The sequence below is a fragment of the Echeneis naucrates genome, chromosome 8 (genome assembly GCF_900963305.1).
Source record: "Echeneis naucrates chromosome 8, fEcheNa1.1, whole genome shotgun sequence".
Taxonomy (NCBI): domain Eukaryota; kingdom Metazoa; phylum Chordata; class Actinopteri; order Carangiformes; family Echeneidae; genus Echeneis; species Echeneis naucrates.
This window is the reverse complement of record NC_042518.1, coordinates 2971475-2990891: the sequence shown is the minus strand read 5'-3', so window position 1 is coordinate 2990891 and position 19417 is coordinate 2971475. Positions and strand designations below refer to the sequence as shown.

General features: G+C 44.4%; 3 protein-coding genes across 4 annotated transcripts; 1 reads left to right on the top strand and 2 right to left on the bottom strand.

Annotated features, from left to right (window-relative positions):
* Nucleotides 1–6: 6 nt before the first annotated feature.
* On the bottom strand, nucleotides 7–7849 carry slc4a1a (solute carrier family 4 member 1a (Diego blood group)). 2 transcript variants are annotated; one of them, XM_029509508.1, is made up of 21 exons: nucleotides 7729–7849; nucleotides 6701–6786; nucleotides 6408–6463; nucleotides 5739–5833; nucleotides 5604–5650; nucleotides 5351–5516; nucleotides 5113–5248; nucleotides 4968–5037; nucleotides 4821–4863; nucleotides 4533–4717; nucleotides 4235–4436; nucleotides 3883–4098; nucleotides 3661–3809; nucleotides 3371–3565; nucleotides 3030–3275; nucleotides 2849–2938; nucleotides 2427–2593; nucleotides 2072–2313; nucleotides 1805–1974; nucleotides 1222–1395; nucleotides 7–1105 (listed from the first exon to the last, which is right to left on the bottom strand). In XM_029509508.1, the coding sequence occupies exons 2-21, from the start codon at nucleotides 6725–6727 to the stop codon at nucleotides 1028–1030; spliced, it is 2754 nt and encodes a 917-aa protein (XP_029365368.1). In that variant the 5' UTR covers nucleotides 6728–6786; nucleotides 7729–7849; the 3' UTR covers nucleotides 7–1027. The 2 variants fall into 2 exon arrangements, with proteins under 2 accessions (XP_029365368.1, XP_029365370.1); XM_029509510.1 differs by having other exon boundaries at nucleotides 3883–4086.
* Nucleotides 7850–8332: 483 nt separating this feature from the next.
* LOC115047202 (GTPase IMAP family member 8) lies at nucleotides 8333–19417 on the top strand. The gene is given in 6 exon segments (XM_029507994.1): nucleotides 8333–8346; nucleotides 10063–10135; nucleotides 15623–16286; nucleotides 16696–17406; nucleotides 17527–18186; nucleotides 18720–19417. Coding segments are annotated over 6 exon segments (2820 nt in total).
* On the bottom strand, nucleotides 10544–13826 carry LOC115047468 (migration and invasion enhancer 1-like). Its single transcript, XM_029508423.1, has 4 exons — nucleotides 13730–13826; nucleotides 13401–13498; nucleotides 13231–13307; nucleotides 10544–12876 (listed from the first exon to the last, which is right to left on the bottom strand). Exons 1-4 carry the CDS (start codon nucleotides 13753–13755, stop codon nucleotides 12793–12795), a joined length of 285 nt encoding a protein of 94 aa, XP_029364283.1. The 5' UTR covers nucleotides 13756–13826; the 3' UTR covers nucleotides 10544–12792.

The window sequence follows — 19417 nt, the reverse complement described above, 5'->3', positions numbered from 1 at the left end:
TTAAAGGCTGTTTCTATTTTTTATTTTTAATAAAATGTAAATCCATAAGCATGTACAGTGTTCCAAGCACACGCACACACATACACACATGATAGCAAAAACATGATGCTTATTAGGATACATTTACAAAGAAGTCTATCCCTGATTACATCATCAGGACAACAGTCAGCTCAAACAATTCATCATCCGCAGTCAGCCCACTGCTGCTCATCCCAGTTTATAATCACCAAAGCAATTACACGCTTAAAATCTTTAAAATCTAAGTGCATTAGGCATCTTTCCATAAACTTTCAAAACATCCCAACTGAACAGGAAAGAACAAATAGTTCAGTTAAACATACACAATGCATGACTTGAGGCAAACTTGCGTAAACACTACTTTTGTAAAAAGGCACTGTATGGAGCAAAGGGAGGGCCGATAGTGCCACAAAAAGTCTTTATTTGTGCATGTGTGACGGGCTGAGTAGATCAAATTTGCTTAAATAGTGAACACATGGAAAGAGGAAAATATATTATTACAACATGTAGCACCAGTAATCACTTTAAAGCTATACTGTAGTCAGGCATTTAAAGAAAAAGAAACTAAAAAGTCAATGTACCTCAGGTCTTTAAAGAAAATACCTCTCACTTCCAAAGGATGTCTCCTCAATAAAAAAAAAAAAAAAAGTACCAGCCAGTATTTCATTAAATTAAATCGAAAGAGCCATTAAATCTAGTGTACCTAAAAACTAAATGAAGCCCTTTAATGGTCCCAATGTGATCAAATGAATATGACTTATGGAAAGCATAATATTTCTGTCTGACAATATGGACTGTATATTCGTTTTCTATTTGGGTCAATTTAGGTTAATTTTAATTTAAAAATGAGAGGCAGTTTCCAGTAAAAATAAATAATAATAATAATAATAACAGAACAGTTTGAAACTGCATGGAGTTGTTTGTAAATACACATTTTCAGAGACTCCTGATATTTTCCAAGGACTGACTTAACTGAAAGTTTGTGACCTAAATAATAGTGTGATGATATTTACGGCAGTGGGGACTCGTTGTAAAAATCCTCCCCGGGCTCCTCCTCAAACTTCACTTTGGCATCATCTGCATCCAGCTGCAACACAAGAAACAACACAACGTCCGGTTACACCACAGGAGCTTAAATATGAAATGATGTGACGATGTGCGGCTGAGCTGAGGGTGAATAAAGCCAAACACAGATGTACTTACACATTTCATCTCCATTTCAGAAAAGATCCTGCCGGTCATTAACATACGCAGAGGGATGGTGAGAATTAGAACAAAAGGCAGAGCCAGAGAGAAGGGACTCATCTTCACCGCCCACAGGACGGCCAGACACACCAGCTGGATCAGAGTGAAGAGATGCATCCGCAGTGGCTTAACCTGCACAAGCCAGACAGAGTCAGCAACCAGCGTCAGCAGACGATACAAGAATACCAAGAAAAAGCACAATTTACAAGACTTTCTTTGGCTAATGAACAGTGAATAAAGAAACGATGACCCAGAAGACAAAAAAGAAGTGCAAAGGTACTCCAAAAAGAAATAAAAAATAACTACAAAGACGTGAGATCACCACAGAGATGCGTCTGGTGATCTTTGTCCACTGGGACAAAAAAACCTCAGGAATTATGTTTTGTCGGGCTGCTGTAGTCGATTACTTCTTTTGGTAATTTAGTCTATAAGACAGCCATGTTTGAAAAAAAAAGTGATAATTTTCAGATATTAAGGTGTATCCCATGAAAATATATAAATGATAAGAGCACAGTCATGAACTTTATTTGCGGTTGCATACCCTGGTGGCGTAGGCTTCAGAAGGATGGTATTTCTTTGGCGTGATCAGCAGAAGCATCCGGTCCCACATCTGGATTCCGCTCAGAGAGGTGATACCCATGTAGAGGAAGATGCCGAACAAGGCTGTCATGGGAATCATCTTCAGTATAGGTTCCATGTAAATGGAAACGCCTGGAAAGGACAGAAAGCGAATGATGATTGAAGAGAAAAGGTGAATTTATTCTGACATGGCTGTGTTTGTGTCTGCACTTTCAATAGCAGGCCTTACCGACCAGGATGGCCACCAAAATGCCACTGATCCTCTGTTCAACCACCTTCTCAATCTCCGGTTTAGGGCCCTTGGACATGACAGTGAGAGCGTTGGCGTGCGTGACCGATCTCACGGTGGCGGCGCTCAGCCAGGGCATCCCGAAAATAGACGAGATGCCTCCCATGGTGACCAGGAGGAGCAGATCGAAATGGAAGCCGGACCCTTTCACCATCTTCCTCTCAGGTTTGCTCACAATCAGGCTGATGATTCACAGAAAGAAACATATGCTCCTTCAAACTATTATCTTGGTTTTCTGAGTGGATAAGTTTCATCTGAAGTGATCTGTGATGGCATCATTAATGGTGTCACTCACGTGGTAATCTGGGACTCGAGGAAGATGAGGATGAAGACGAGCACAGCAGGAACACAGCAGGCAGCCATCATCCAGATGGGGAAGGGCTTCTTCTCCCCCATGGGGTTGATGAACCAGCCTCTGGCTTTGGGGTTGGTCACTTGAATACCTTTTGGCACAACGAGTTTCTACAAGCAGACAGGATGACATGAAGTGAAGCATATGTCTTATTCCAACTATAATAATTATAATTTTACTCACTAAAAGAAGCTAAAATGTAAGTTTTAGAAATTGTACGTATGTATGCTTTATACACTGACTACATTAATATATACAAACAATATGGGCTGATGTATTTTATAGAATATATGTCATATATTTTCTTAAAAATAATCTATATGAGCATTGTTGATGACATTTTTCGGATGCATTCATTTCTTTACCTGAGTGTAAGCATCCTCAATGCAGATGTCCACAGCAATCATGATGAAAATGGCGATGGGGACACCGAAATCTCCAATCAGACGACGGACCTAATGAGACGCAGAGATCACAGTCACAGGTACCAACTTAAAGGATTCCTCAGTCCAAAGACTGGCACAAGGAACAGACTGTCAGTCTTACCGGGCCTGGAAGGTAATGACCATTCTTGAACTGACGGAGGAAGTATGCGATGAAGAAGCATCCAAACATGAGGCACATAGACAGCAGGGCGGTGTTGGGGTAGGGCCTTTCGATCTCCAGCTCATGAACGGTCATGGATCCATTTGAATGGTACTCAACGTGCTCTGTGATGACTGGGTGGAAAGGGTTGTCCAGGGTGCTGTTCAGATGTTCGTAGTTCAGAATCAGAGGGTGGGCTTTGAAGATCTGAGCAAGTGGGGAGGTGAGATGTCATGGGAAGGTAAGACAAAGACATATTACAGAGCTGGAAATGAGATGGATGGAAGGACTAGGTGGAAAACCTTGAAGAGCTTATTGAAGGTCTCATAGATGAAGATGAGAGAGATGAGGATGGAGAAGATTTCTTGGGTGAAGCGGGAGATGTATCGGACCAGGAAGCTGCCTTCCACAGCCACGATGATGATCACAATCACTACCAGCCACATACCCACCCAGATCCGACCCACGATGTACTCGATGTTTTGGGACTTGCAGAACTAAAGAAAGGGAAATAGATGTTAATGAATAAAATGCGCCTTTAAAAACATTAACTACAGGTTTTTTTTTTCTGCATGTGGCAGGTTGCGCATACAGCGTAGAAAGCTTCCTCAAACACCAGCAGCGGTCCAGAGAAACCAATGACGAGGACGGGTTGGGCAGCAATGAAACAGAAGATCACACCCTGGATGCTGGTGGAGATCATAAGCTCTGACACGCCCATCATTCTTTCCGTTTTGTCAGCTGCAGTCAGAAAACAGCGAGAATTAGATGAATGAACTCCTGTGAATCAGACACATGTGTGACGCCATCTCACCCAGAAGTCCTCCAAAAGTGATGGCTGGGGACAGGGCAGCGAAGTAAATGAAGATGACGGCTGCGAGGACTTGAGGGTTCAGAGCATCTGTGTAATCGCTGATGTAGTAGCGGTAACGACGCTTTATGTCCTTCACCATCCCACCGAAAGGATAGCCAGTTCGTGCCAGCGGGTCCTCCCTTGGCTCCTCTGGAGCTTTGTCAACTGGAAAACCAACTGTGTTGATCAAATCAATCAAATGTATTATACTAAATCTGTATGAGTTTTTCAAATGTATCCAGCTCAAACTACAATTATAGATTTGGTGAAGGTCCAAAAAAGACGACAGCTTTGAACACTACAGTACGCTGACCTTTGTCATTAAAACCAAGCCGGGTGTCACAAGGCCGCAGTCTGTCACGCAGCATCTTCTTCTGGAATTTGATGACTGGCTCCAGCATTTCCTTGTCCTGGATCTCAGTGGGAGGGATCACAATGCTGCAGTCCATGAAGTCAGCAATGGCGTTGGTCAGATCTTTGTCGGTCTGGGCCAAGAAAGCTTCCAGACAGAACACCTGTCAGCAGAGTGACACCTAAAAGCTTTAATACACCGAAGCCATAAGAAACGGGAATAATTCATTAGTTGGGATGTGGAGTCTATTTTTCCTCACCCAGTCAGCCATCAGAGCACCCATGGCTCGCCCCATCTCACTGTAGTTCATTCCGTTCTGGTCGGGGCCCACCAGGACAAAGACAAAGCGAACAGGGACAGAAGACTCCAGAGCAGACTCCATCACCACGGAGTCACTCAGCCTGACGAAAGCCACTGTTGGTTTCTGCAGGAAGTCCAGGACACCTGATGGAAACAACAACACAAACACCATGAATCATATCTGCTCCAGGCCGACACCCAAAAAACACAAAAAACACACAACTGCATCAGAATGACTTCAACACACCTGAGAGAACAACTGAGGCCTCTATGTTGTCGGAGCTATCTCTCTGTGAAGAGCGATCCAGTGGTTACATTTTAACATGTTTACACATAAACGTGACATTTATGGTCAGACAAATTACTAAAAGTAAGTAAAAGTACAAAATTATACCTTCTTGGTGACAGAAAATGTCTGCATCTCAATATCTCCAGAAGGTGTGACCACAGGTGACACAGTCTGACTGGAAGGACAAAGAAAATGAAGCGCCAGCTGAAATGTTTTTACAGCGTTTTAATCAACAGCTCCTGCCGGTTACCTGCGTCTCATGAGCAGAGCCCTCAGCAGGCCGTCCCTGTCGCTGGCACTGATTTCATTCTTGGAGAGAAGCTCATCGACCACCTTCTCAGCCACGGCAGACAGACTGCTGGCATTCAGGTTGAAGATGACAGCCCCTGAGATCGTGTGAGGTCATGTGTTAGTCAGGGTTAGGGTTATATTCAGACACCTAAGATACTTCAAAGCGATTTTGGTGTGACTTCTAGTCCAAACTCCACCTGTAGACATGATCCTGCGGAGCTGGATCAGACTCTTAAAGGTGAGATAGGAGACGTGAGAAGGACCCCATTTTCCTGTGGCGGGGTTGAGGTTCTCCTCGAAGCCCACCCAGCGCCCAGTCTCCTGCCAAGTGTTGTTCTTCAGCTCGTTCAGCTCCACGTAGGCCTGTGGTCAATGCATCAAAGGGAGTTCATGACAATAAACCAGATGATGGGGAAGTATTTGGCCCAGATTAAAGAAATGCTGACCCACCTGAGCGTCTCCTCTTGTGGTGGCGTTTGTGTTCAGGTTCAGGTGAGCTGAAATAAAGAGACAAACGGCTGAGTCGTGTCTGTGCACATAAAGATCAAATTAGCGACAGCTGCACGGACTGTCAGGGGAGTTTACCCTCTGTGCCACTGGGGATGACGAAGACCTCCGCAGGGACTTCATCCTCCACCCTCCTCTCCAGGTCAGAGATGCTGCTCTGTTCTGGTGGAGTCCTGATGGCGAAACACAAACATTGAAATAACAAGCCTCAGATCTAATAAACAACAATGTCAGAGTTCGAACAATTAAGATCATCTCTGAAAAAAAAAAAAAGAAAAAGTAATTAACTGAAAAATAAATGTATGGACTTGACTTTTTAAAGTCCATCCAAGTGAGGCGTCCGTGGAAGCTGATAAAGTTTGTCTGCCATCTGTGCTATTCTGCTCTTGGCCAGAGGAGGGCAGGATCACTCAACTGTTGCTCATATCTGCTGCTGGCTTCTTCTCTTCATCAGCTTTATACACAAGCTGTTTAAAAGTCCCATCATTTCTGACACTGGCTGACCCCCCCCCCCCCCCCCCCCATCAGGGCCACAGTATTTACTACAAACCACCAGTACTGACCAGTTTTATTTAGATTCATGTTCCTGTCTGTCTTAAAAATAAAAGTCTACCATTCACTCTGTTTGAAGAAGAGCTGATCCAGCTGTGTGCTGCATCAAAAGAATAAATGTATTAATTCTTAGAAAACACTCCTGATAACAGACTAATTACTGCTCTGTCAGAATGACACAGAGAAATAACTCACAGTCTGACTGGGGAGGGAAATGCTGAGTCATTGTCTTCATATGGCGAGTCACTGCCCTGGACAAGAGGAACGTTGAAGAAGAGTTAATGAATAACGAAGGTAATTTTTTATTGCTGCTACTAAATAAATCAAACTGAATTAATCAGTGTCTGAGTTAACATCTCCCCCTTCTATGTAAGAGAGAAGTGGAGAATTTAAAACACTGTAGGCCTGGTAGGCAGCCGTGGAGCTTTTAATTCAACTTTCTTTTATTTAGAGTCTGTATCACACTGAAGATGATGGATTACACAAACCTCCTGAAAGCTGATGTCGTTTTCCATTGATGTTCCTCAGATGTTCACTATTCTGCCCTTGAACTCTCAGCTATTTATGAGCACCCCTTTAGACAGAATGAAAAGGATGGAAATCAAAAATATAAAAACCACACAGTTGTTTTCTATGAGAAGCAGCTGCTCATACACAAACCTGGAGACTTTCAAATATACACAATAAAAATATTATTTTTTTATTTTGCCATTATCTGTGGTTAATCTGTATTTGTACAGTTACAGAACAGCTTTTTCAGCCACTTTAGAAACCTGTGAGGCCCTTTGACGGAGATACCGCCATCTCCAAACACACAGCCGCTCTGAGTCTGTCTGCAGAGCCACAGCTCAGGACAGATAATCGATCAGCCGTTGAGAATATGAACTGCGCTGTAGTTTGAATAAGAGACGTACACAGCCTTATCTTTAGGTTCCACCCTTCTTCACCCAGACACCTCTGTTCCTTTTGCTTACTCTTCAGTGCATTAAAAAAAACTTTATGCAGAATGTGGGAAATGAATAAGGTGCAACAGTCTTACTATTACACATTCACCTCACATCTGCACAAAATTGATAAGGAACGATTAATAGTAATGACTTAGACAAAAAGTTCATCGATATGATTACTGTGAATGAAAAGAAGCTGTAACAGTTCTCCGTCCGTCTTCTGTCCCTGAGAACACCCAGATAATTTACTCGAAAATTAAAATAAGCAAGCATGTGAAATAATAATAATAAAAAGAGTGAAAAAATATTCACTGGCTGTTTTCTTCAAAAGATGAGATTTCCTGTTGACCTTAACCTCAAATATTAACAAGGCAATGAAACAGAACCGATATTCTGTGTGTCAGTGTTCATTTTCCTGTCCAACAAAATAAACTCAGCTGTCACACCCTTATCTCGTAAACACGGCAAACACATTAAAAGTTCAAATACAATTCTCCCTTATGCATCAGATATCCATTCTAGTTGACCTCTAACCTCTGACCCCCATCCGGAGGAGGTCACACCCCTACCTGCGTGCAGGTACTCCCACCTGGACCCCAGCACTGGAAACAGGACGACCTCTGTTCTGTCAGCCTGGACGAACCTGGTGATAAAATGAACCCGGCAAGTAAAAAAGATGAAGAGAGAGAGAGCGAGACTACGACAGGAGCAGGAACACCCACAGGAAACCACGTAGGCATCAAGAGGTGCTGTACCCCACGACTCCTTTGGTCACTGGGTTGGTGGCGATAAGGCCTGCGTGGCAGAAAAATAGCTTTATCAGCGGGGGACACCTTGAGACAGGGATATCCCAGCCCTACTTTGTACCACGCCGCCCTCTCAACATCAACCAGGCTCGAACGTGGAGGGGGACGTTAAAGAGGACCTGTATGGGCCTGCATCCTGTGTGGGGGGCACACAGGAGGTAAAGAGGGTGCAATGCGCAGTATCAGGGGGACAGCATTTTATTTACATCATCAGGTTAACATGTTGGGGATTCCCCCGTGATGTAAGGGTGAGCTGTAATTCCTCTGCTCTTGGTTATCTGCAGGAAAGTGATGCGATGTGATAAGCACATTCAACTTTTTGCACTTTGGCCATGGAACTTACCGCTTGGTCTCTTGTACATGCGGCATGGCAGGAACACGGTGAAAGCTCAGCTGAGTGGAGCTTCTGCTGGAGGCCCAACCCATTCTGATGAACACACACCTGCAGGGCGGACCGGGGAAAGAGCAAAATATCAGCTTAATAAAACTAAGCAGCAGAGTGTCGGAGTTTACAGCCTCCTTTTCTGCCCACTAATATGGTTAAAGGGAATACCTCAAATAATTACAACAAAAATCCTCAAGGTCAGAAGCAACAAGGCTGACTGAGACCAAAGAACCCAGAACAGTGGATTCCTAATTACTAAAGAGAGCAAACGGGAGTAATCAACTTTGTCTTTTGTTTTATGTGACCTCTAAATTGTGTTCTTACAGATCTCAGAACAGCCTCTAACACCTCAGACTGATAGTTCCTTTTTAGTTTCCAGGAGGTAAAACTGGTTCCGGGGTCCTTTTCTCCACAAGCTCTCAAGACCACAGTTGGACCAGGTGTGTGGGAATACATGGGAGACTGTAAAATACTTTGTCCTTTACGGTACAACAACAACAACACAAAAAAATTTCATAGCTCGTGAACAGTTTCACCCTCTCAGGTTCTTTCACTGCGTATGAAACAGGAGAAAGGTCGGAGGGAAATGAATACAACTTGGCTTTCATAATAAGAATTGTTATGGTATGGTTAAGTTGAATCACAGTAGAATCACACGAGCCTGCGTGATCCGATTTGTCTGATTTGGATTTGGAATAGTTTCAAAGAGACACAAGCAGAACGAACAATAACAAAGTGAGTTCTGTCAGCCGTGATGCCGAAAGACAACAGCTTCTGTGAGCTTCTGTGATTTCAGCATGAGCACAAGACTCAGGAACTAGCATGCATGGAGGAAAGAATTTCCATCTGTACACACACATGTATTGGTCATAAAATCGATGTGAGAATGGAAATATTGGGCATTTCAAGGACTCTGAAATGTTGTCACACATCATGGAGATTTTTATCGTCTCAGTTGGAGGGGAATTCTGGGGTCTTTCCCTTTTAGTCCCACTGAGCCACAGAATGGGTTCGAGTTAGGGTTACCTGAGGTGTTGAAACTAACGAAATAAGGACAGAGCAGAGATGATCATGTCATATGTTACAGCTGTGGGAAAATATATACTGATTTCCAGAAACCATATCAGCTATGAGAGGCCCGTGTCCCCGAATCAAATGTGACGGATGAACCGCATGAAACATACATTTTCCACACACAGTAAAGTTGATGCAGGGAGACGCCAGCCTTTAGTGATATATGTCAACTATAATTAACACTGTGGAAATTTACAGCGCATGCCTTCACTGGTGATGTTACAGCGTGACAGAAGTGCTCCGCACAAATGCTAAATACAGGGAGTTAAAACTTATTGCTTCAGTTTCAGCCGGTGGTTTGTTCTTCACTGTGAAATATATGAACACTGAAAAACAGCCATGCCATGTGGAAGCGGTCATACTGATAAAGACATGATGTTATGAGCCCACATGCTCATAACATCAGCATTACCATGCAGATGTTGCTGTTGCAGAGGCGCTTGGGAATACAATTAGTTTTTACAGAGAGGTGCAAAACAAATATAATCTTAAACCAAAGTGTTTGTCAACGTTTTGTATTTTATCATGAAGGGCCCAGAACTGCCTGAACCACATTAAAACTCAAAAACTTCAACCTCATGGTCCAAGTTACCATCCCCATGAGATGAAATACATACATACATCCATACGCCCTGCAGGACAGACAGCGGGCCCCAGCTGAACACAGCAGAGCTGTTATCAACAGAGGTGGAAGCTATCTGCCATGTCCATGTGTCTGAACCTACAGCGCAGAGACACTCCCCGTCTCCATATAGCATTTTCTGAAGCTTCACTTTAAACACATTATTTAGGGGGGTTAAAGAAACACAGAAAAACAATTTGACAAGATTTCAAACATGCGAAATGATGAAGCAAATAATTAGGTCGCCGATAAGAAGGCATTTTTTAGGGAAAGAATTTAAAAGTAGCTGTGTAAGAAGCACCAGACTTTTGGACTTTAAAGAAAAGGTGAACATAAGAGGGGACTCTAATTGGCTGAAATACATTATGACACGATAGTCAGTGTTGGGAGTTGATAAAGCCGGGGAGTTTTTTTTTGTTTTTTTTTAAGTTGGTCGACCAATTACAAACCACCAAATTCACGACTACAATACCAATAAAATCCACACAACCATTCTCTGGTGTTTTCAAGTTTTGTAGACTTTTAACATTGAATTATAGCTTTTTTCCCTCCATTTGGATAAAAATAATAAGAAGCTTTAATGTCTCAATAATCTAAATCAATTATCAAGATAAGACAGTAAATATTTGTTTGCTTCAGTATTTCCTCACGTTACAAACACAAAACAACGATGGGTGCAGCAGGTGAGTTCACCAACTGGACAGTCGGTGCTTTTTAGAAGCACTGGACTGAAGGTAAGGCCGCAGAGATGGGCTCTATCAGCATCTACAACCAGCAGGCTGGCTCACAGTTATCACTGAGAGCCAGAACCAGAGCCAGCACTGAAGACCCACTTTGTCACACAGTGAACCAAGACACACATGTCATTCATTAACAAATAGGAAATACAGTGCAGGTCGGCAAGGCTTCATTTTGGCACAACGGAGAATCACTTCGATCGATAAATAAAAGATTAAAATCACTCAGGCTGCTTCCTTTTCAGAACAAAACATTACTGCACTGCGTTTATTACTATTTTCTGATTTATTCATTCATATTTTCTGTCAGCTTCATTGAATTTTTGTGCTCAGTGGTTTTTCAGCATACATCCAGAAATAAAAATATTTACTGTTAACTTTCTGAATGAGCTCAAAGTTTTAATGACTGAAAGGGCAAAGTTATAACAACCCTGAGCAGTAATTTAACATTTACTATGATTTGGCTCCACAGAACACAATAAAATACAGGAAAAAAAAAAACATTTTATATGACAAATGAAAAACACCTCAAGGCTTTAATTTTTTTTTTTTTTGGGTGGGGGAGCTCTCTTCATTTGAATTCTGTCTCTGCTTCACTTTCACCCCTTCTGTTTGAGCTCAGGAGACGCCAGGAGGCAAAAGGTGAAGATGGGAGTTGTTGAATTTGGCGCCCCTCAGTGTGAACAGTGAGGCAATATCCAGCATGACTGTGAATAAATGATGTCATTTGTTCTGATAATCATGAAGAAGCTCAACCACAACATTTATTCATCCCGTTGTGTAATACTGGAAAACCATTAAGATCTTTTGTCATTTTTTAAATAAATAAAAAATTAGAGATTTTGCCCCCCCCCCACAAAAAAAAAAAAAGAAAAAAAGAAAAAACCCTTAGAGAATTACATGTAATCTTAAAGATGACGCTAACAGAAGAAACCTGTTTATCTTGTACTGCTAATTAGTCCCAAGTAGCAGGACGACATTGTTAACACTCAGAGGAACCACCCAAAGGAGCAGCTTTGTGTTATCGTTGTGTACCAACACCTCTTCCAGTAAGGAATTTTTAGAAAGCAGGCGTGTGCAGGAGCTGCGTTTAAGGTTGATACAGTTTCTTGGAGCCACCGTGATGAAAAAAAGTTATGAAAGAGTGACCAAAAAGAACAATTAGAACAAATATTACCTTTTATTTAAAGACTACAGTCTGGAAATCCGAGTTAACAAAGCAGAGAGGATTTGGAGAAAATGAGCTGACATCAAATTAGAGCGAGCTGAAGGACCAGTGGGTGGTGGTCTTCACAAGCACTGCTGATGGTTGCCCAAGTATCTGAACAGTACAAACAGGAGCTTGAATTTAAAATGATGAGTGAGAAAATAAGTGCAAAGAAACAGAGAGCTGACCTTTGCTGCTCCAGATCGCTCAGTTAAACCCTTCAACATATTCCAGTTTGAAACAAATACAGACAGGAAACAATGTGAAGATTATCCAGAATCTGTACAGTAACCAAAATGTGAAATAAAGATTATACAGCATAGATAAGAGAAAAGGTCTGCCTTGATGAAAAAAATATCCCAAAGTGGGCTTGTACTGTCCCCTCACCTTCACAAAGAATTGGTAATTGCATCCGAGATCAATAAGCTAAGAGCTGAAAAGAATTAGGCAATGAGGCTATAAGATAATAAGCGAGCTCCCTCCAACTCAAGCACTTCTGCCACATCTCGTCCTCGTCTCTGCTCCTATAAAGAAGGAGCTGAAGGAATAGATTCATCATACCACAGCCATCAATACTTTAGACCACAGTAATCATTAACAGCCTGGAGCTCCGCTACAGGAACAGAGAGAGGAGCCAGGAGGCGAGGGCTGAGTCCGGCGTCCTGCATCAGAGAAAGCGTCTCAGTGGTGATAGTGCATCTCTGCCAGATCTGCTCGGGGTCACAGGGTGGGTCGGCAGTTTTGTGTTTTCACTGGGCCATCTCGATGCTGCTGATGTCAGAGCGGGACGACAGAGGGCGGTTTACATGATGACGCAGGGTGCCCGACTTTTGGTGATCTTGTGCAGAGGTTTACCGTCCTGCGCGTTCTGCACTTCCTGCATGACCTGCAGCAGGAAAGAGGAAGAAAAAGTAGATAAATCTAATCAGCAGGGATTTGGCCTGGCTAGAATTTCCCGGGGAACTGCCCTCGCGCCCTTCCCGGCTCTGGCTGCCACTCTGAGTTAAAAATAAAAAACCCCAAATGTTTCAGCGACTTGTGGCACTACCTCATATGATATTGCTTGCAATGGTGTCGGTCTTTATGTTTAAAATTACTAAGCTGCTTCTTCGATGCCATTTCTCTGGTACGTTTCGGCAGTGTGGCACAGGCACTGTTTTTTGTTGTGTGAAGACATGTTTGTTAGCAGGTAATCAGTGATTAATGGCTGTCTAATGATTCTGTAGTTTGGCTCACTCACATCATCCTCGTAGGGGAAACCTCCAGTCTCAAGCTTGGAGAAGATCAGCTGCCCGTTGATCTCGATCTCAAAGCTGCCTGTTGAGCACATATTAAAATGTGAAATGTGAAATCTGCTCCAAAGGTGGATGTTTTCTTATTGCTGTCTGGGCTGCAGAGATGAACACTCACCCATTCTTCCCACGAAGCCTGAAACGTCCGCTCCGGGAAACTCAGCCTTGACGGTCGAGGCGAGCTCCCGATAGCGGGGTTCGTAGCCTCATCCTCCACTGTGGAGCAAAACAAACAAAATAAACAACACAATAAGCAAACAGTTGTCATGTTGTGTGCCTGCAGCGCCAACCGCTCGGTTAGCTTGTGTTAGCTGGGAGCTAACGATGCTAACGTCGGCTAACCCGCTTTGAACGCGACCGCGGCGGACGAAAAGCGTCTGTAAACGCCCTGAAGCGTGTTCTCTGTGTTCTCTCTTTGTTTTCTCTGTGTTCTCCGTGTTCTCTCACCAGTACTCCACTCTGATCTTCGCCATCTCCGGTGCTGTGTGTGTGTTCTGCTCGGTCCGGCAGTCCGCTCTTATTTCAGGACCAGCCGGAGCGCGGGGGCGGGGCTTAGAGAAACGTCAAACGCGTCGGCGATGACGCTGAACGCAAACAGAATCGGGTTTACTATCACTTACATCCGAAGTGTGTGAAGTTGGAGCGGGTCGAAGTGGATCCGTTTCGCCATGTTTCTTTTCTTTCTGACATTTGGGACAAATGGGAAGTATTTAATTTTCAGTTTGACAGGTCAGATGTGTGATAATCTCGGTCGTCCTGTGACTCCTCCGTGGTGAATTCATTCCTGGACACATCATCCACTCATGTGATTCTGACTCCTCTCATCCCAAACCCCATTTAGTCACATTTAATCTTACACGAACTGAAAACACAATGCTGGTTTTAAAATCTGGCCTCAGCCCCCCCTCCTCGGTTATCATGGAGGAGTGAAGGAAACAAAATCTGCCTCAGAAAAACTCCTAAAGCTGCTCAGTGTTAATAACAGAACTCATTTAAAATGAAAAGCATTATAGAACACTTCTCATTATATCTTAGATTCTTTCATGAATTGCTCATACGTGGAATTTAACTGCAGTTGATTTGGATCTATTTCATTGGCTCAAATGGTAATCTTTAAAGAAATTAGTAACTGTGGCCAACAAATCCACCATGAATTAAATATTTAGGAACAGAAGAGTAGAAAAGGAAATAGCTTAAAACACAAACTCCATTTGACATTCAAGTTATTTAAATGCATTACTTGACCCAACAAAAGTTCACAGTCAAATGGCCCTAATTTCCCTTTTTAATTAAAATTTAAATACATTTTTGCCGCCCAGGGATTTTTATCTGTGTGTGCTTCTGATGAAAGATAAACACACCACACACACACAGTCTTTGTGTTTTCCTTCAGAGTGGACTGTCGACCTGCGGCTGTGAGGTGTGTCTGATTACTCATTACAGACAACCTTCAGACTCAGAAACACATAAAACACAAACTGCTGCTATCTCGTCGCGTTTTTGCTTAAAGAAACAAACGAGAACTGAAATCAGGTTTGTTCTAAAAGCCACATTTAAAGGACAGTGTGAGATGGAGACCAACGAGCTGTCACCCTGTAAGTTTTAGCTCCCGATGTCTTTTAATAATCTCTTTACATCCCAGCTGGTGTCTTTATTTTCGGTTTTAAAGATCTTGTTATGAAACTCTCAGTAACAGTTGTCAAAGTGCCGTCAATGTCAAACTTGACAAATTCAAATGTTTATTGTGATGATTTTCATTTTGATTTTGTGCTTTAGTTTAATTTATTGTCAGTTTATTAAGTTAATGCTGTGATTTTTTGAATAACATCAAAAGTTAAATTAAGTCACATTTTACATCATTATTGCTATGACTGAAAATAATTGATTTTATTTTTGATTATTTTTTCAATTAGCTGAACAAATCTGTCATTAAATGGATGTGACAAATCACGATTATGGCATCAAATCTATTCCTTTGTTGGACCAAAATCAAATACCTCCATACAACACCAATAAAATGATAATTTTAACCATCACATGTTAAGTTGAAATTTCTGCTTCTGCAAGTAAAATTACTTGAACAAGAAATTGAAAATCAAGTCAGAAGCATAAATAGAATGAACTGTTTTGACTTTATTGCCTGTCAGTCAGTCACAATCAGGAACCAGTGGGTTCGTACTGAGTATAAATTATCTACACAGGTGTCAATTAAACTGAGCTGATGGTATTGAAACATTTAATCTGCTCAAAAAATGAGAATTTATCAGCCTGCCTGAACATTAAAAAAATATAATCCTTCTGGTGTCATCACGCTTAGGGCCCGACAGGGGAATGTCCCAGTTAAAGATCGTCCTCCTTGGTGGGAGAAACTCAGGAAAGAGCTCAGTGGGGAACTTACTGCTGGGAAAAGAGGAGTTTGTCACCAGAGAGAGGACGTCCTGCTCCCGGAGGCTTGGTGTGGTGGCCGGGCGGTGGCTCACGGTGGTGGACACCCCCGGCTGGTGGTGCGACTTCAGCGCTCAGGATACATCTGAGCTGGTGAAGAGGGAGATCATCAGCAGCGTCTCTCTGTGCCCGCCGGGCCCACACGCGTTTCTGATCACGGTCAAGGCCAGCTCGGCCTTCTCAGAGAAGCGGCGGCGGGCCGTGGAGGAGCACGTGGCCCTGCTGGGGGAGAAGGTGTGGGGTCACTGCATGGTTGTCTTCACCTCTGCTGACGGGGGGGCTCGCAGAGAGCCAGAGGAGCCTGCAGAAACAGGGGGGGAGGCTCTCCGCTGGCTCAGGGAGAAGTGCAGTCAGAGGTGGCACACTGTCGTCCTGAATGACGGCTCCAAAGTCACTGAGCTGCTGGAGAAGATTCAGAAACTGGTCGGAGAAAATGGAAGCAGAGTGTTTGAAATGCAGGAGAATGTTTTACGGGCGACTGTGGAGGAGAAGAGACGAGTGGAGGAGAGCGCTCAGCTGAGGTTCCTGAGGATGAAGAAACACAGAGCTGCCATGCAAAGTGAGTCACACATAGTTCATAAAGGTGCAGGTGTGGCATAATGATGGATCCACGACAGACAACACGTGAAAAATGTACTTTATTCTCTTGATGCTTGACAAGTTAGAAGCTGTTTTCAGCTCTGAAAATATAAAGTCAGTGTAGTTAGCCTAGCTTAGCATAAAGATTGGAGTCCAAAGGTGATGAAAAGTGATGAAATTCTGACTGATGAACCCATTTGGACATAGCCAGGTTAGCTGTTTCCTAAACTAACAGGCTGAACAAGCAAGAATGTTTTTCCTTCAGTGTCCAAACGTTTCTGTTTCTGTTTCCATTTTTGACCTGAAAATCATCCAGTCATGGGGAATGTGGTTGATATACTGAACATGGATTGGAATAAATGATAAAAAAAATCCTGTCATTCTCTCAGAGAGATCACGGCCCCTTATGGATATCAGGATCATGCTGGTCGGAGCAAAGGGTTCTGGGAAGACGTCGGTGCTGAATACAATCTTGGGGAGGGACAGCCAGCAGCCACAGAGGAGGACAGCTCAGTGTGTGGTGGGAAGGAGGGTGGTGTTTGGGAGACAGCTGACTGTGGTGGACACTCCAGGCTGGTGGATGAATTATTTCTGCGAGGAGAGCACCGTCTTTGACCGGAGGGAGATGGCGCTCGGATTGTCCCTCTGTCCTCCGGGGCCCCACGTCTTCCTGCTGGTGGTCCGGGTGGACAGGGCCTTCACAGAGACCTACAGGAGGGCAGCGCAGGAGCACCTCCAGCTGATCAGCAAGCACATCTGGAGCCACGTCATCGTGCTGTTTGCTTTCGGGGACTGGCTGGGAGGGACGACCACCGAGCAGTACATCGAGAGCGAGGGGGGGCCTCTGCACTGGCTCCTCGAAAGATGCGGGAACAGGTATCATGTCCTGAACAATAAAACTAAAGGAGATGGATTCCAAGTCAGAGAGCTGATAGGGAAGATTGAAGAAATGCTGACAGGTGGCAACAGTTATCAGTATTACGAAATAGAGAAGAGTGTGATGGAACAGCTGGAGGTGAAGATGAGAGCGGAGAAGGAGAGAGCCGAGGAGAGACTGAAGAGGAAGGAGAACCGAAGGCAGATGGCGAGGTCTCAGCTGGGTGAGCTAACCAAATGATGATGCTGCTTTAACTTAGGATATTTTGTTTTCGATGGTGAGATGTTGTGTTTGGATTTGTTTTCCATGTTTCTAACAGAGCTGCCTGACCTCTTTCCAACAGAGAAGCTCAGCGCTCCTTCAGAAATCAGGCTGGTGCTCATCGGTGGCAGGAAAACGGGCAAAAGCTCCTGCGGAAACACCATCCTGAACAGAGAGGGCTTCGCCACAAACACCCAAACCACTTCCTGCACTGAGGGTCGAGGAGAAATCAGGGGCAAGATGGTCACAGTGGTGGACACGCCCGGCTGCTTCCCCGTGACCTCCGACCTCCTTGCCACTCCTTCGCACTGTGCCGTCCTTCTGGTGGTCAACATGAGCACCTCGTTCAAAGACGCCAGCAGGACGGACTTGGAGAAACAGCTGGAGGCAGGAGGAGGCACGATGTGGAGCAGAGCCCTGGTCCTGTTCAGCCACGGGGACTGGCTGGGGGACACGAGCATCGAGCAGCGCATCGAGAGCGAGGGGGAGCCGCTGCAGAGGCTGGTGGAGAAGTGCGGGAACAGATATCACGTCCTGGACAACACACAGAGGTCGGGGGGGGCTCAGGTGAACGAGCTGATGGAGCTGCTGGAGGAGATGCTGGCTGACGACAGACCGGAAGCTCCACACAGGCGGGACCGCATGTGGAAAAGTGTCTACGCCACAGCAGAGCAGCAGCACGAGACAGGGACGCCGTCTGAAAAGGACTTCAACGTGTCCTGTGACTGTGAGTAAGACTAAAGTGTTTCAACACACTTCTTTTAGAGAAGCGATTCACCTCGGTCACCGTCTGAAGGGTCACGGCTCATGGGACAATTAAAAAAACTGGACTTTTTCCTGAAAAGGTCCAAAGTTCTCATAATATAAAGTTTATTTATGAGTCCTGCCAAGACGCCAAAGGAAACCTTGATCTTCAGAGATAGAAGCTGCTGTAGTTTAGGTTGGGTTTTAATCCCAGGCCAAACAAACTGATATTCAAAAAAAGAAAAGCTTTGACTTCTTAAATAATTCCTCCTAAATGCATGTTGGTTTTACAGTTATCAGTTTAAAACGGGTAGATCTGTGTGCATTCATTTAGAGAGAACATTTAAAGAGCATTCTTTATACAGAACTGTATTAGGTTATCTGGTACTGGACAAAACAGACGTGTGATTAATTATCATTAAAATCTGAATTATGGTGCAACTGATGACTCACATTACAGGAGAATAATCTGATTTATATTATAGGATGGCCTGGAGTTTCTTTGGCTCACTGTCATTGTCTTACTTACAGCTTCTGCGACGACAACTTCACCGAGCTGCTCAGAAGGTGCAGACTCAGGTGCAGGTCAGATGGTGGCAGCACCGGCAGGACGGACCGTCCTCCCCGTCCCTGGCTGGGACAACCTCCTGTCCCTCTTCACCTCCATGATCTCTTATGGAGGAAGACTGCGGTGCACCGCTGCAGGACAACAGAGCGTGACAGTAAATACACCCAGCTGTTTCCCCGGAGGTGGAAGTCAGTCACATCCTCTCTCACCCACACATCCGGCCGTGCTTTTCATTTTACCACAAATCCAAAGCAGGATGCTCGCAGAGGGGAATGTCCTGACCGTGCAGTCCCTCTGCCACCCCACCCTGAGAGAACGGGCCCTCAGGAGGCTGACCGAGTCCGGAGGCCTGCAGCAGCTGATCGACCGGTGGGGCGACAGCAGCCTGGAGGAGCTGGAGGCCTTCATAGACACATACTTTGAGATGGTGTGGGAACAAACCATGGAGTCGTGTCAGCCGGCCGAGTCGGACTGTCCGGACCCAGAGCTGGACGCGCTGGGAGACAGAGGAGAGGAACAAGTGCTCTCGTCTATAGACAGGAAGCTCTCAAAGCTGGAGCTGCTGGAGGAGATCAAGAGCAATCTGGCTGAGCTGAAGGACAGTCTGGAGCACAGCTGGAGGACCATACAGGAACTGAGAGACCCCAAAAACACACAGTGA

What these genes read in the sequence shown, in the direction of transcription:
- slc4a1a (XM_029509508.1), bottom strand. Translation starts at nt 6,727, where the DNA reads ATGGAAAACGACATCAGCTTTCAGGAG. An exon ending in CCGCAGGATCATGTCTACAG is followed by an intron (nt 5,249 to 5,350) that starts GTGGAGTTTGGA and finishes ACACGATCTCAG; the next exon opens with GGGCTGTCATCTTCAACCTG. An exon ending in TTGAGGAAGCTTTCTACGCT is followed by an intron (nt 3,566 to 3,660) that starts GTATGCGCAACC and finishes CCCTTTCTTTAG; the next exon opens with TTCTGCAAGTCCCAAAACAT.